Genomic DNA, 17178 nt, shown 5'->3' on the forward strand with positions numbered 1-17178 from the left:
CTCTCTCTCTCTCTCTCTCTCTCTCTGTGACTATCACAAATAAATAAAAATTAAAAAAAATAAACTAATACGTCTTTTTTTAAGATTTTATTATTATTTTTAAAATTTTATTTATTTATTCATGAGAGACAGAGAGAGAGAGAGGCAGAGATACAGGCAGAGGTAGAAGCAGGCTCCATGCAGGGAACCCGACGTGGGACTCAATCCTGGGTCTCCAGGATCACACCCCGGGCTGAAGGCAGTGTTAAACCACTGAGCCACCCAGGCTGCCCAAGGATTTTATTATTTGAGAGAGAGTGAACCAGAGAGAGAGAGAAGGAGGGAGGAAGGGCATGAGCAGGGGGAGGAACGGAGAGAGAGGGAGAGGGAGAAATACTCCCTGCTAAGCAGAGAACCCTGCTCATGATCCAAGCTGAAGGCAGCTGAAGGCAGACATGCTTAACCAACTAAGCCAACCAGGCACCTCAAACTAATACAATATTATGTGTTAATTACATTTCAATAAAACTTGAAAAAAAAGAAAAATGATTATGCTGTAACAATAAAGTGAAAGAAATAAAACACATATATTATGAACTCACTATACAACAATTTGCACAGGAAAAGATATAAATAAATCTAAAATGCTAACAGTAGCTGTTTCTAAGTGGTGGGATTATAGGTGATTTTTAATTTAATTTAATTTAATTTAATTTAATTTAAGAGACAGAAAGAAAAAGAACATGGGGGGGGGGGTGCAGAGGGAGAAGCAGACTCTCTGCTGAGCAGGAAGCCCAAAGTAGGGATTTCCCAAAACTCTGGGATCATGACCTGAACCAACTAAGACACCCAGACGCCCCTATAGATCACCTTTCTTTTTCTAGCTGCTTTACTGTATTTTCCAATTTTCTATTTATATTTACAAAAGCAAAGAAAGAAACAATTTTTTAAAAGATTTTATTTATTTATTCATGAGAGAGAGAGAGAGAGAGAAAGGCAGAGACACAGGCAGAGGGAGAAGCAGGCTCCATGCAGGGAGCCTGATGTGAGACCATTCGGGTACTCCAGGATCACACCCTGGGCCGAAGGCAGATGCTAAACCGCTGAGCCACCCAGGGATCTCCCTGACTTTTTTTTTTTTTTTTTAATTTTTAAGTAATCTGTATACCCAACATGGGCTCAAACTTACAACCCCATGATCAAAAGTCACATGCTCTACCAACTGAGCCAACCAGGCACTCCAAAACAACTATTTTTAAAAATTGAATTGAGAAGAAACATGAAGCCATAGAACATTAACTTCTGACCATCATTAAGAAGTACAATGACTCAACTTTGTAATACTCCTACTTAACTCTAAGTCCTGCATTTTTTGTAGAAAAGTAATTTGTGGTAAAACAGTTTCTTTATATGGTTACTCAGATTAAGTAGATAGATATATGATAGAAAAACAAAACCACAGTTGGGTTGATGTCCTAAAAAAAATTAATAAACAGGCATAAAAACATTGAATTTCAAATAGGATCAAACCATTATTGTTGCTGAGTGCTATATTACAAAGGCAAAGCCAAGAGAAGTCTTGTCAAAAGACTTTCTTCCAAAGATGAAAAAGTGGTATTCTGTTCTTTCTATGACTAGGATCCTTAACCTCAGTTAACCTCAGTTTTTTTTTTAAAGCTATTCAGTAAAAACACCACTACCAAATCAATACATGATTATATTGCTTAAAATTCTATGTGGTGAAGAATATTATAAATCATCACCAGATTAGAGAAAACGAATTCTAATCTGTATTTTTTTTTTTTTAAGAGAAAGAAACAGAGAGGTGGAGTAGGTAGGATAGAGAGGAGAGGGAAAGAGAATCTTTAGCAGGCTTCATGCCCATCACAGAGCCCAACTTGGGGATCGACCTCAACCCTGATATCATGACCTCAGCCAAAATCAAGAGTTGGAGGCTTAATCAACTGAGCCACCCAGGCACCTCCCCAATCCACAATTTTATTTTATTTTTTTAATTTTTTTATTTATTTATGATAGTCACACACACAGAGAGAGAGAGAGAGGCAGAGATACAGGCAGAGGGAGAAGCAGGCTCCATGCACCGGGAGCCCGATGTGGGATTCGATCCCGGGTCTCCAGGATCGCGCCCTGGGCCAAAGGCAGGCGCTAAACCGCTGCGCCACCCAGGGATCCCCCCAATCCATAATTTTAAATCAAGCTTATATCACTGTAGAATCTTCCACTGCCAAGATTCATTTCCACCTTACCTTTTGATCCCTCTGACAAGCAGAGAAGCCCAGGGCTGATGCATAGAGAGGCACCAGCCACCATCAAAGCCTTCCTGAAATTCTTGGTCCTGGATTCGCAACTGGTGCCGATAGGAGTTGAATTCTAGTTCTGATCCCGCTGAATGGAAAGTCTTCTTCTGTGAGGCTGCACCTGTCTGGTCTATCCACTACAGAAAAAAAAAAAACCAAACATACAGTTCTGTCTGACAAGGAAAGAACCTGGGATAGATATGCAAAATGAGATGAACACTAATAATGAAGAAATCACATTGGGCACGTTTTCTTAAAGTTTATTCCATCTTTGAAACAAGGCCAAAAAAGCTAATAGGTAAAAGTTCAGTTGGAGTTGTAGGTATGAAAACAAAGGTCCCATCTTAAAAGATAATTAGAATTTTGAAATCTCCATAGCTTCCTAATTCCAGCAACAACACAACTAGTAGATGAAGTACAACATCTGTAACTATTTCTACTTTATACTTATTAATGATCCCTGTTGGATTGGGCAATTTCCAAACATTAATTCCATCAAACAAAGGTTCAACATTTTGGTCCACACACTTTTCATATGTTTAGGGGCGGTGTCGCATGCTGGCATCATGATAAGGCCAGATACCATCACAGGCAGCAGTTCTATTGGATGCGTGACATATTCTCTTGCCCTGAAATGAATAATCTGGTCCTTAAAAAGACAGGACAGAGCACTACTGAAACAGGGCTCCCATCACATAAAGAGAAAAGTAGAAGACAGAGATAATAGAGGAAACTGGCAGTAGTTCTGTCACAGAATGACAAAGGTTAAGGTTTCTTGAGAACAAGAAGACTGAATGCTCCAAAAACAAAAACAAAACAAAAACAAAAACAAAAGGCTTAAAAAAAAAAGGCTTTATTAAGATGATGAAGTTTGGAGTCAGTTGTATTAATTACTGACTTACTTGATAATTTATAGGAGAAAAAAAATCAATTAGAGTGGTAGTTTAGAGACTCTAAGCAATCATTTAACCTCTAACAGTTTCAGTTTTCTCAACTATAAAATGAGAGGGTTGGACTAAATTAATCTCTAAGAATCCTTCTGTAATAAAAAATTTATGGTTCTAATCAACTGCATCATATCTTTAAAAATATATTTATTGAGTACTTGACTATGTGAAAAGCATATAAAATACAAAAAAATACATTTCTTTCTTTCAAGGAATTTATAATCCCAGTAGAAGACAAACACATAAATAGCTATCTAAAACATAAAGCAGGGATCCCTGGGTGGCGCAGCGGTTTGGCGCCTGCCTTTGGCCCAGGGCGCGATTCTGGAGACCCGGGATCGAATCCCACGTCGGGCTCCCAGTGCATGGAGCCTGCTTCTCCCTCTGCCTGTGTCTCTGCCTCTCTCTCTCTCTCTGTGTGACTATCATAATAAATAAATAATAAATAAATAAATAAATAAATAAATAAATAAATAAATAAATAAAACATAAAGCAGGGGGGATCCCTGGGTGGCTCAGAGGTTTAGCGCCTGCCTTTGGCCCAGGGTGCAATCCTGGAGTCCCGGGATCGAGTCCCACGTCAGGCTCCCGGCATGGAGCCTGCTTCTCCCTCCTCCTGTGTCTCTGCCTCTCTCTCTCTGTCTATGTCTATCATAAATAAATAAATAAATAAATAAATAAATAAATAAATCTTAAAAAAAAAAAAAAAACATAAAGCAGAATACATTAAACACTACACAGGTATAGAAGTCCTTAACTCGGGCAGCCCTGTGGCGCAGCGGTTTAGCACCGCCTGCAGCCTGGGGTGTGATCCTGGAGACCCGGGATCGAGTCCCACATCGGGCTCCCTGCATGGAGCCTGCTTCTCCCTCTGCCTGTGTCTCTGCCTCTCTGCCTGCCTCTCTCTCTCTCTCTCTCTGCCTCTGAATAAATTAAAAAAAAAAAAGTCCTTAACTCAAATACAGAGGAGAAATAAGTGATTTCATAAATGTTTTGGTATTTGAACAATTCTGAGGTACATATTCTGTTTTCTTTACTATAGTTCCAGTTTATATTATGTTTCTATATTCCCAGAGCCACTTTCCTAAATTAATCTCTTATCTTTCAATAATATTATTATAAAGCCTACTAACTGGTCTCTTCATCTACATTTTTAGCCTTTAAATAACTATCTGCTGCCCTACTAGTGTTACAACACTAAATTGGGCCTTCATCATCTCCCCACTGTACTACTGCAATAACCTTCTCAGGAATTTACTTGCTTCTAGTCTTACTCCCCTCTCCAACATGTTCTCTATACAGGCATGAAGTCACGTGAATCTTCTGCTAAAATTCTCCAAGGACTTCTTTTCACCTGCTCTGGAATAAAACCAGACTCCTTAGCCTGAGACTTAAAGGCTTTCATGGCAAGATGTGGCTTACTGTACTCGGCTGAGTACCATCCCCTCTAAAATTTATGTCTACCCATGACATGTGAAAGTGACCTTATTTGGAATAGTCTTTGCAGATGTCATCAGATTATGATAAGGTCATGCTAGGTGGACCCCAAATCCAGTGACTGGTCATGCTAGGTGGACCCCAAGTCCAATGACTTCCTTTTATAAAAGTGAAGAATATCTAGAGACAAAAACATACAGGGAAGAAGACCATGTGAAAATGGACGTAGACATCATAATGATGCAGCTACAAATCAAGGGATGCCTGGAGCCACCAAAAGCTCGAAGAGGCAAAGAAGTATTCTCCCGTAGAGCCTTCAGAGGGAGTGTGGCCCTGCCAATACCTTGATTTTGGTTTTATGGAACTGTGAAGGAATTATTTCTTTTGTCTTAACACAACTAATTGTGATACTTTGTTATGGCTGCCTTGGGAAACTAATATACCTACTAGTCCATCTTAACTTTTTTTTCATCTCAATGTCTAACAAAACTTATTTACTTCTGGTTCTACCAAACCTACAACACTCCTAAGCTGTTGAGCCTTTGTACATCTTGTACCTTTACCTAGAATTCCCTCCTTAGGTTTGTCTCATTGGAAATTATTATTCATCCTTTAAATCTTCTCTCAAACACTATTTCTTTGGTGACTCCTCTAGTGCATTTATGAACTGTTTTCTGAAGTCCTACTCTATGCACAACATGTGTCTATCATTGCAATTATCTCTTTTTAAATTCAAGTATAATTAACATATAGTGTTATATGCAACTATCTTAAGGAATTGAAATTACTTGTACTCAAACATGTCTTCTCAGTAAATCTGAAGTCCTTAAGGATAGGACCTGGGCCTTTACAACTTGTAATTGCCTAGCACCTAGCAAAAAGCCTGGCATGCATACAGTGCTGAACAAGTATCTCCAGTTAGGCTGTCTAAAGCACTGCTCTGACTGCATCTCTTTCCATAATAACCTTTTATGGCTCACATTTACTTACAAAACAAAAATGTGAAAACTTGCTGAACATTTAATTCTTTAGTGATTTGGTTCTACCTACCTACACTTAACTCTGTTTCTCAGGATAATCCCTTTGATAAGTATTATCTAAGCAGCCTAAATTCCTTTTTCCATAAATATACAGGCCGTACTTACATGTACCCATTCTTTATTCTTACAGTTCATTCTGCTTGGAATGTTTTTTTTTTCCCACCATCCCCAAACATCCATTTTCTTGAATACTTACTTTTAATGAATATAGCTTCCCTAGAAAAGCCTCTCTTATTCTCCTCAACTAGAAGCAGCATTTCTTTCTTCTGGGTTTCCACCATATCTTATTTATATCTTTATTAGTAGTAGGGCTGCTTTTTTTTTAAATTTTTTTATTTATTTATGATAGTCACACAGAGAGAGGCAGAGACATAGGCAGAGGGAGAAGCAGGCTCCATGCACCAGGAGCCCAACGTGGGATTCGATCCCGGGTCTCCAGAATCGTGCCCTGGGCCAAAGGCAGGTGCTAAACCGCTGCGCCACCCAGGGATCCCAGTATTAGGGCTGCTTATGTAATCTTTTCCCCTGCTAGTGTAGTAGTTGTTTGACGATAGAAGTAGTATACAGTTTATCACTTACTATGCTTGCATATAGTAGATACTCAATGTACAATGGAGAAATGAATGACAAGAGTTAATGTATCAATTTAAAATACCATTCTCTGGGACTACCCATATTCTATAAAAGACCATTAGCAAAAAGACCATGGGATTGTCTAAATTTCTTACTTTAAAAAAAAAAAAAACCCTCTCGGGAAAAGAAGATAATATAGGTCAACTTGTTAGAAGTGCTGCAAAATATTGGAAAAATAACTGGGACCAGAAAATAAGGTTGGTGGTTGTGTTGAAACAGCAGATTGGTATCTAAAGCCTGTGAAACAGGCACACTTGAAAGGATAAGGATCTGGGCCCAAACTCCTCTCATTACCAGTTAGAGCAAAGGTCCACTAACCTGGGGAGGGGACTGGTACAGGTTGGGATTCACCAGAACTCCCAAAGGCTCATCAGAAGATCTATCCAATCTGGTCAGTGGTTGGTTCAAGGTTCCATTGGCAATTGCCTGTATTGTCTCATCTAGTCTGTGATAACAAATCAAAGGATGGAATAACTGGTAATGTTCTATGCTCAAAATATCCTTACTTACCATTACATAAAATATTTCAACAGTAATAAAATTTGAAATTCAAAGAAGGGTCCATGGATGACCTTCCCTACTCCACACCATCAACTTCCTTCTCTTCACTCCAAGAACCCTAAGGGATATGAGTTAGTAAAAGTTCCAGAACACTAAGAAAATAAGTAGGGCATACTACAATCATCCATCTGTTTAACAAGATTACTAAAAATGCCAAGATAAGAAAACTTTCCTAGAAATAGTCTGACCCACAGAAGAGTATTCTGTAGCAGCCTATTTACTCAACACATTCAGTACTCTGCCCACTCAGGAGTCTCCTTCTACTCCTCCTTGCTGTCCTGGATTCTATCCTTGCTTCAAGGCCCAGAAATTCTAATGAGGCCCTCTATTGGTCCAGCACAAAAGTGCTAACGCCTTTCTCTGGAGTCCTATAACATTTACTATTTAAAAAGTCATTAAATAGCCCATGTCATCCTGTGCCTAAAGTGTTTGTTATTTATTTTGGCTCTAAACTCACAAAAGAATGTAATGATTATTCATTTAAAGACTACAGAACTAATCCCATTGGTTGGTAAGAGCTCACAGGTCTTGCAGGAACCGTATCTTATTCTATATTACTTGCTGCTGTACTCCAAGTCCCTGCCAGATGCTTGACAAATGTCTGTGGATAATGGTAATCGTGAGGCACAACATAATGAAAAGCATTTACCAGTAGGAAAGGCCATTTAAATATAATTTAATTGAACAGAATTAAAGAGAGATTTGTTAGAAACGTCTTACATGCAAGGCAACTTAAAAGTGTGGAGGAGGGGCACCTCGGTGGCTCAGTCGTTTAAGCATCAGACTCTTAATCCCAGCTCAGGTTTTGGTCTCAGAGTCATGAGCTCAAGCCCTGCAATGAGCCCAATATGGAGCTTAAGAAAATAAAAAAGGTGTGGAGGACATGGTCTTGCCTTCAAGAAGTTCTGACTCCAAATGGCAGGTTTAAGACAGCTATGAAGATGATGAACAAAACATGGAAAGATGTAGCTATTACTATGATATAGTTGTTGTATCAAGTAGGTTGGTATTTCAAAGGCAAAGACTGGGGGAAAGATTTCCAAACCAAGGAAACAGAAACGCAGGTATGAAGCTAAAGAAAAAAGAAAAAGAATAACAAGAATTTTTGAGGGAATAGGTGAGTCTAAATAAAATGGAGGGATGGATAGTGGGATCCGAAGGAAGGAAACAGATTTGAGACATAACAAATGGGAAGTGTATCTACAACTCTAGAATCTATAAAAGAAGTAATACAAATAGCTAATCAATACATTTTTAGAATATTCAGAATTACTAGCATATAACCAAAGCAAAAAAATGTGAATAGAAATTTTGATGAAATAAATACCATTTTTCATGTGTCAGATGGGCAATTTTTTTTTTTTTTTAATGTTGAAAGAGAGTTGAAGAAACTAGCATTCTGCTACCTGGTTATAGCTGACAAGTCAAAAAATATGCATAATTTAAGATACAATTTGAGATACTGTTCAATTTCACTTCTAAAAGGCTATACCACTTGTTATTGAACATAAAAATAAAGTTATTATAATAAAGGCAATTTATAACTGGAAAATAAAAATTAATGGGGATAAATGAAAAATTCCATCACTCAAAAATAATTTTTTTCTTTATATCTATGTATCAAGTATGTAATAGGTAAGAACTAACAATTATTTTGAAGTTAATGGTAGAATTTTTTATATAGAGAGAATATCCTTTGTTTATTTAATTTTTTTTAATATCCTTTGTTTAGGAAAATTCTATGATGGATTTGCTAGATCTGAAAGAGAAGACCAAGGATTGGACCTTGTGGAAAGCATTACTATGCTTACAAATATCTGGTTGTGTGTATTTGAGGAGGGTCTGGGAGGAAGACAGAGAAAGAGGAGGTGAGGGAGAGAAAAAGAGAGAGAGAGAGAGAGAGAGAGAGAGATCCATGCCATTTGCAAAACAGAAAGCAGTGAGATCCTGTGCTTTCTTTTCAGTGCTATGCTGGCGCCAATACCCTATCTCTGAACTCTATGTTCAGTGACTTCATGTTGGAAATGTGAAATTGGCCATGATGGAAATTTTTTCATTAAACTTTTTAAATTATTTATTTATTTTTTAAGATTCTATTTATTTATTCATGAAAGACAGAGAGAGAGAGAGAGAGAGAGAGAGAGAGGCAGAGACATAGGCAGAGAGAGAAGCAGGCTCCATGCAGGGATCCCGATGCGGAACTCAATCCCAGATCTCCAGGATCACGCCCTGGGCCAAAGGCAGGCGCCAAACCGCTGAGCCACCCAGGTGTCCCTAAACTTTATTTTTTAGAGCAGTTTTAAGTTCATAGCAAAACTGAACAGAAGGTTCACACATTTCTTATATATTCCTTGTCCCTCATACATCTATAGCTTCCTCCATTATCAACCATTCCTCACTTGAGTGCTACATTTATAAAAATTAATCAACCTACATTGATGCATCATAATCACCCCAAATCCATACTTTTGGATTACTTTGCTTTGAGGCTATACCATTTTACTAGTCCCATCCACAGTAAAAGAGCATATCCATTTTCCTATACTCATAGATTATGCGATATTTTATATACACATTTTTTTTTTTACTTTTTCAGCCAATTTAATGATACACTATGTTTTAAAATTTGCATTTCCCTTATAACTAGTTGAGCATTTTAAAAAAACACCTATAGGCTATTTGTATTTCCTCACCTGTAAATTGTCCTTAGGCTTTGCTCATTTTTCTACGGGATTATTTTGTATGTATCTTTCAATTTGCAGGACATCTTTATATACTATAGATAACCCTTTTCGACTTAAAAACATTTATAGTATTCTCTCAGTTTGGTAGTGTTTTTTTACTTTATTTAAAATATCTTGTCTTTTTGATTTCTGGGTTTTGTATCTTGTTTAGAAAGAGCTTTTTTACACCAAGACTATACCTATATTCCCCTTCATTTCTTTATTTCTTTCTGATCCTTTTGTTTCTTTTACATTTGACTATTTAGTCAAACTTATAATCAGAGTGTGGTTTGAAGTAGAGATATAATGTAGCTTTTTCCAACGTGGCATCCAATCATCCCATCATATATTTAACATTTTCCTTATTACTTACAAATGCTACCTGTTTCAGGGGCACCTGGGTGGCTCAGTTAGTTAAGTGTCTGACTCTTGATTTTGGCTTAGGTCATGATCTCAGGGGCTTGGGATCAAGCACTGTGTCAGATATCTCCCTCAGTGGGGAGTCTACTTGAGAGTCTCTCCCTCTCTCTTCCTTTCCCTCTGCCCCTCCACCTGCTTGCACGCTCTCTCTCTCTCTCTCTCTCTCTCAAATAAACAAATCTTTTTAAAGAAGAGAGAAATGCTACCTGTTTCAATTACTAATTTACACATGTGTAGACACAAGTATACACAGTGCAGATTTGTTTCTAGATTCCTTTACTTTTCATTGATCTTTCCCCAGGCCCAAACTGTACCTCAATGTTTCATTTTTGTGAGAGAGAGAGAGAGAATGAGCACAACCCATGGGGAAGAGTAGAGGGAGAAGCAGGCTCCCTGCTGAGCAGGGAGTCTAATACAGGACTCAATCCTAGGACCCTGGGATTGTGACCTGAGCCAAAGGTAGACGCTTAACCAACTGAGCCACCCAAGCAGCCTGTACCTCATGGTTTTAAAAAGGTTGTTTTTTTTTTGTTTTGTTTTGTTTTATCAAACTACAGGAAATATCTAGAAGACAAGTTCCCCTTACTGTGCATTTTCAAAATTTTCTTAGCTACTCTTATATATTTCTATTCCAAATGAATATATTATTTTTTAAATCAATAAAAATAATAGATCCATGACAGGGGGCAAATCCTTTACAAACTTCTCCCTTCCAAAACCTTTCTGGTGCTGCCCACTTACTTGCTATGATACTCTGCTAGTGGATTTTCATCTTCCACAATCTTTCTGCCTGCGAAATCAATGGTGATTTTCTTAGAGAGCCGAGACATATGTCGAAATTCTCTCAGCTCCTCTTCTCGCTTTTGCAGAGTCTCCCGCTCAATTTTAGACAACCACTGGTTAGAATCACTGGCAAAGTAATCTGACTCATCATCAATGACTTGGGTCCTTCGAATGCTAAGGAGGAAAAAAAAGAACACATGTCAACTGGGTCAAGAGGGACTTGCTATCCTGAAGATTATTACCTCAAATAGAGATGCCCAAAAAAGTTGCAAAATCAGGTCAAGCTCTGCTTGGTTCCCAGCTTCTGCATGTATCTTATCCCAACTGCAGGCTCAGCTCAGCTCCTAAAATTAATCTCACTCTTAGGCAGAAAAAAAACACAGCATCATGACCCACTGTCCTTTTTTTTTTTTTTTTTTTTTTTATTACTAGTCCAGCCATAACTGGGCTTCCACCTGGTTTTGCTGCATCTGAGTTCATGTCTTGGCAGCTTACTCAATATCCTAGTCCCTTTACAATTGGGGCCTAGTCTATTCTTGCTATGCCCAATTGCTGCCCTTTCCCTTAGAAATTGAGTTCGATCTGGGAATGACTTACTCTTAGAACATCCTACTACTGTACTACTATAAGTCAGTCTCTGCTCCCTTCCCCCCAAACTTATCTCTAGTCTCTCACTAAAACACTGGGTCAGGGATCCCTGGGTGGCGCAGCGGTTTGGCGCCTGTCTTTGGCCCAGGGCGCGATCCTGGAGACCCAGGATCGAATCCCACGTCGGGCTCCCGGTGCATGGAGCCTGCTTCTCCCTCTGCCTGTGTCTCTGCCTCTCTCTCTCTCTGTGTGACTATCATAAATAAATAAAAAAAATAAATAAAATAAAAAAAAATAAAACACTGGGTCAAATTACAAGGTAGGACAATCTAGGCCTATTCTAAGACCATACCAAAGAAGAAACTGAGAACTAGAAGGAATTTTGATGATCCAACTCTCCTGTTCTGTAGATAATAGAACCTGGGGTTCACAGAAGTTAAGTGACTGCTCCAAATGTACAAATCCAGTCACAACTGAATTTGTGCATAATTACAAATCAGTGATACACACAAGTACAAGGAAATACTGAAATCAGATTTAAATACTGATTTCAATTTTTCAGGACACAGCTATAATTATACAAGTTTTAAAGTAGTCTGAGAGTGGAAATTTCAGAGAGCTCAGGAGAAAATTGATCCTCTATGTGAACCTAAATAATGAAACTGGTACCTTGGAACACATAAGAAAAGGGGGCAATATCAGCAGGGAGAGACCCCCTTCTGGTTTCCATTTACCAAGGAATATACTCTACTGCCAATTCTATTTCTAATGATAAAGTTTTATTAGGGAGGGACAGAAATGATATTTAAAGGATTAAGAGTGAATATGAGTTCCAACCCTTGTGATGGGCTTACTTAAGAAAGCTTTCAAAGTTCTATCTCAGATTCATAGCAAACAGTTTAGAAGAAAGTGTGTCTAACCAAAGGATTATAAATGCCAGGAACAGACTCCTAGATCAGTTACAATAAATAAGAGATTCAGGGTTCTCCAAGGACCCTCATAGATTCTCAGCTTTTTGAGAAATGAGTATATAAATCCTTTTTTTTTTAAATTTTTATTTATCTGTGATAGTCACAGAGAGAGAGAGAGAGAGAGAAAGAGAGAGAGAGAGAGGCGCAGAGACATAGGCAGAGGGAGAAGCAGGCTCCATGCACCGGGAGCCCGATGTGGGATTCAATCCCGGGTCTCCAGGATCGCGCCCTGGGCCAAAGGCAGGCGCCAAACCGCTGCGCCACCCAGGGATCCCCTATAAATCCTATTTAAACATTTTTTACCACTAACTGGCTCTCAAATACATATTTTATCCAAAAGAAAAAGGTGAAAGAAATAAAAAAATAGAATTAAATCAATGAAACTGTCTCCTAAACAGAATTCAATGGGCTAAATGATAAAAATGTAGGGGTATAAAAGCCAATTTAGGGACATTTTAATATATTGATCATTAAATCAGAAAACAAATTTAGTGTCAAAGGGAAGGAAGGGTAAATCATGCCTTCCCATGAGAAGCCACTACCTACTTTCTCCCAGATGCCATTCCTTACAGATTCCCCAGAGCCCAGCACAGCACCCTACACACAGTAGGCACCCTGACATATGCTGACTGATGGAATGAATGGCTCCAAGCGGGACAACCGGGGAATTCTGTTAAACCAAATCAACTTTCGGGGGGAATACTAGAATCTGCCAAACATTGAAAAATGTTGTAGGGTAAGATCCCGTTGCTGGCTTGGTGGAAGCCTATTTTATTCAAACATGAATTAAAAGACAAGATGTAGGCCTCATATGCAGTGGAGCTCTTGTTTTGCTGTGAATCTTTCATACTCCACCCTAAAAACATATCAATGGCCAGAATTTGTGAATCAGTCTATTTCTTAGCATTTGTTATTCCAACTACATCATACCTAGTTCTGTCAAATTCTAACAGTTTGTCTTTATGCTTAATAGCCTTCTCCAGACCAGACTTAATTCGCAATTCTTGATGAGGAAGAAGGTCCTTGGTAGAGATGTCCACTTTTCCAGAATTCTCCGTCCCTGAAATTCAATAAGGAAACCAAATGGCGTCAGCCTATAATATAAATTAGTTATATCACTGGGCAGCAAAGAACAAAATATCAGAAGCTTTGGCTCTACACCAGATGGCTGACAGCCTTCACTTCAATAAAAAATAAATATACAAGTCAAGCTTTACTTATCAAGCATGGCTTGACACAGCATCAGTTCTCAGTATACATTAGGATCTATTTCTTCCCATATGGAAATTTTTTTTTTTAAGATTTTTATTTATCTATTCATGAGAGACACAGAGAGAGAGGTAGAGACATAGACAGTGGGGAGCCTGATGTGGGACTTGATCTAGATGATTCTGGGATCACACCCTGAGACACTCAACTGCTGAGCCACCCAGGCACATTCCCAGTATGAAAATTTAGATCACTAAGGTTGCCAAATGTTCAACAATATAATAATGTGTTATGGGCAGCCCTGGTGGCGCAGCGGTTTAGCGCCGCCTGCAGCCCGGGGTGTGATCCTGGAGACCGGGGATCGAGTCCCACGTCGGGCTCCCTGCATGGAGCCTGCTTCTCTCTCTGCCTGTGTCTCTGCCTCTCTTTCGCTCTCTCTGAATAAATAAATAAATAAATCTTTAAAAAAATATGTGTTATAAACGAACAGCTTTATTGGATAGGGCTGACTATGACCTTTATTTCTTATTTTTTTAGATTTTTTTAACTTATTTATTCATGATAGACACACACACAGAGAGAGAGGCAGAGACACAGGCAGAGGGAGAAGCAGGCATCATACAAAGAGCCTGACTTGGGACTCAATCCAGGGTCTCCAGGATCACCGCTCTGGGCCACAGGCGGCGCCAAACCACTGCGCCACTGGGGCTGCCCTATGACCTTTATTTTTTATTTATTTATTCATGAGAGACAGAGAGAGAGAGAGAGAGAGAGAAAGAGAGAGAGAGAGAGAGAGAGAGAGAGGCAGAGACAAAGGCAGAGGGAGAAGCAGGCTCCGCGCAGGGAGCCTGAAGCAGGACTTGATCCTGGGACCCCAGGACCACACCCTGAGCCGAAGCCAGCGCCAAATCGCTGGGACCCCCGGGCTGCCCTATGACCTTTATTTATTATTTATTTTTTATTTTTTTTAAAAGAGTTTATTCATTTATTTATGAGAAAGAGAGAGAGAGAGAGAGAGGCAAAGACACAGGCAGAGGGAGAAGCAGGGTCCATGCAGGGAGCCTGACGTGAGCTGGATCCCAGGTCTCCAGGATCACACCCTGGATCAAAGGCGGCACCACCGAGCTACCCGGGCTGCCCTGACTATGACCTTTAAACATACTTTCACGGGCAGCCCGGGTGGCTCGGCGGTTTAGTGCCGCCTTCCGCTCAGGGCGTGATCCCAGGGTCCCAGGATCGAGTCCCACATTGGGCTCCCTGCAAGGAGCTTGCTTCTCCCTCTATGTCTCTGCCTCTGTGTGTGTGTGTGTCTCTATGAATAAATAAAGAAAATCTTAAAAAAAAAAAAAGACCTAAGACGAGTTAGGAAAATGAGGCTATAATGAAGGCTGAGCTTCAAAGTCCTGTCAAAACTCTCTTTTAAGATTAGAGAGAGACAGAGATTCTTGTATTCTGAATGTAAGAAAAACACTTAGTGGTTTTTTTTTTTTTAAGATTTTATTTATTTATTCATGAGACACACAGAGAGAGAGGCAAAGACACAGGCAGAGGGAGAAGCAGACTCCCTGCAGGAGACCAAAGGGGGACTCGATTCCAGGACCCCAGGATCACAACCTGAGCCAAAGGCAGATGCTCAACCACTGAGCCACCCAGGTGCCCCAACAAAGATCACTCTAACTAAAGATAGAAAAAGATTCCTTTAGACTCTCATAAACCTGATGGAGTCCCTGTATTTAAAAAGCCTCAGAGCCTTTTGTCTTTCCCTTCCCCTCCCCCAAACCCATGCTCCAAAGGCTCCTGGGTAGCACTCGTCCAACCCACCCTGTATCCTGTCACGTGACACTTAGAAGTATCTTTTCTTATAACAATGACCTTAAAGAAATCCTAAGTGAAAAGATATGCAGACATGTTCAATCTCTTCAATAAAAAATTTAAGTATAAAGATAAAAATATTTGAAATGTCAAAACTCAGTAGTGACAGATTTTAGTCACTGCACTATTGTAGATTGGTACATTTTGGTAAAGTAATACAGCAAATACATTTTAAGTGTCAAAAATTATCACAAAGACAAATACCATATGATTTCACTTATATGTGGAATCTAAAAAACAAAACAAGCAAACAAACAAACAAAAGCAGAAAAAGACCTATAAATACTGAGAACTGGTGGTTGCCAGAGGGGAGGAGGATGGAGAGGTGGGCAAAAAAGGATGAAGGGGAGTGGGAGGTACTGGCTTCCAGTTATGGAATGACTAAGTCACAGGGATAAAAGATACAGCATAGGGAATACAAGCAATAGTATTTTAATAACATCATATGGTGACATATAGTAGTAATTATACTTGTGAGCACCTCACAACATATAAAACCGTCAATCACTATCTTGTACACTTGAAACTAATATGACAATTTGTGTCAATTATACTTCAATTTTTAAAAATCATATTCTTAAAAAATTTATTTTTTCTTAAAAAATTTAAAAATTAAATAAAACTTTTTGTTTTTTAAAGATTTTATTTATTTATTCATGAGAAACACACACACAGAGAGGCAGAGACACAGGCAGAGGGAGAAGCAGACTCCATGCATGGAGCCCAATGTGGGACTCCATCCTGGGACTCTAGGATCATGCCCTGGGCCAAAGGTAGGTGCTCAACCACTGAGCCACCCAGGCGTCCCACTTTTCGTTGTTTTTTTTTAAAGATTTTATTTATTTTTTCATGAGGTATATATGGAGAGAGGCAGAGACATAGGCAGAAGGAGAACTGGGCTCCCGGTGTAGAGCCCAATGTGGGACTTATCCCTGGACCCCAGGATCATGACCTGAGCTGAAAGCAGATGCTCAACCACTGAACCACCCAGGCATCCCTGTTATGTGGTTTTAATAACTTTAAAAAAAAAAAAACGATTGTAGAATAAATGCATGAATAAATTGCATATTGCATACCAGGATACAAGAAAGCAAGAATTACAGTTAGAACAAAATCAGAAGATTACTGCCTACCTGACATTAGTTTCTTCAACAGTTTCTGGCTCTTGTTTGAATCACGTTGTAAAATACCCTGTTCTTCACGAGTACATACCTATAAAGTAATAAGAGCAAGATACATAATCCAATAGTTACATCAATTTTGTTGGCCTGATATACCTAAAATGTAACCTCAAATTATACATTAGATATGGCAATAAAATAATGAAATTGTTGGTGCTTTTTTTATCCAAACACACACACCAAAAATACACATATCCAAATGAGTTTCCTTAGTCTCTTTCCAACTCCCCCCCCCTTTTTTTTTTGAAGATTTTACTTATTTATTCATAAGAGACACAGAAAGAGAAAGGCAGAGACACAGGCAGAGGGAGAAGCAGGCTCCATGCAGGGAGCCCGATGCGGGACTCAATCCCGGGACTCCAGGATCACACGCTGAGCCAAAGGCAGACGCCCAACCACTGAGCAACCCAGGCGTCCCTCCCCCTTCTTTTATAAATCATAGAAAAAACTGATCTCACTGGAAGTGTCCCTGAATGACTTCTTAAAAAAAAAAAAAAATCTAACCTACCTCCAAAT

At 39.2% G+C, this 17178-nt stretch overlaps 1 protein-coding gene across 4 annotated transcripts in view; it reads right to left on the bottom strand.

Moving 5' to 3' along the window:
• The window catches only part of TRIP4 (thyroid hormone receptor interactor 4), a 59037-nt gene that overhangs the window by 30669 nt on the left and 11190 nt on the right, over positions 1-17178 (bottom strand). For all 4 annotated transcript variants that reach the window (XM_055320147.1, XM_055320145.1, XM_055320144.1 and 1 more), the window contains 5 exons: positions 16615-16693; positions 13331-13460; positions 10800-11015; positions 6673-6799; positions 2247-2434 (listed from right to left, as the gene is read on the bottom strand). In XM_055320147.1, the coding sequence (XP_055176122.1) occupies positions 2247-2434; positions 6673-6799; positions 10800-11015; positions 13331-13460; positions 16615-16693 (740 nt within the window). The remainder of the gene's footprint in view (positions 1-2246; positions 2435-6672; positions 6800-10799; positions 11016-13330; positions 13461-16614; positions 16694-17178) is intronic.

This window comes from Nyctereutes procyonoides, unplaced genomic scaffold (genome assembly GCF_905146905.1).
Source record: "Nyctereutes procyonoides isolate TBG_1078 unplaced genomic scaffold, NYPRO_anot_genome, whole genome shotgun sequence".
NCBI lineage: Eukaryota > Metazoa > Chordata > Mammalia > Carnivora > Canidae > Nyctereutes > Nyctereutes procyonoides.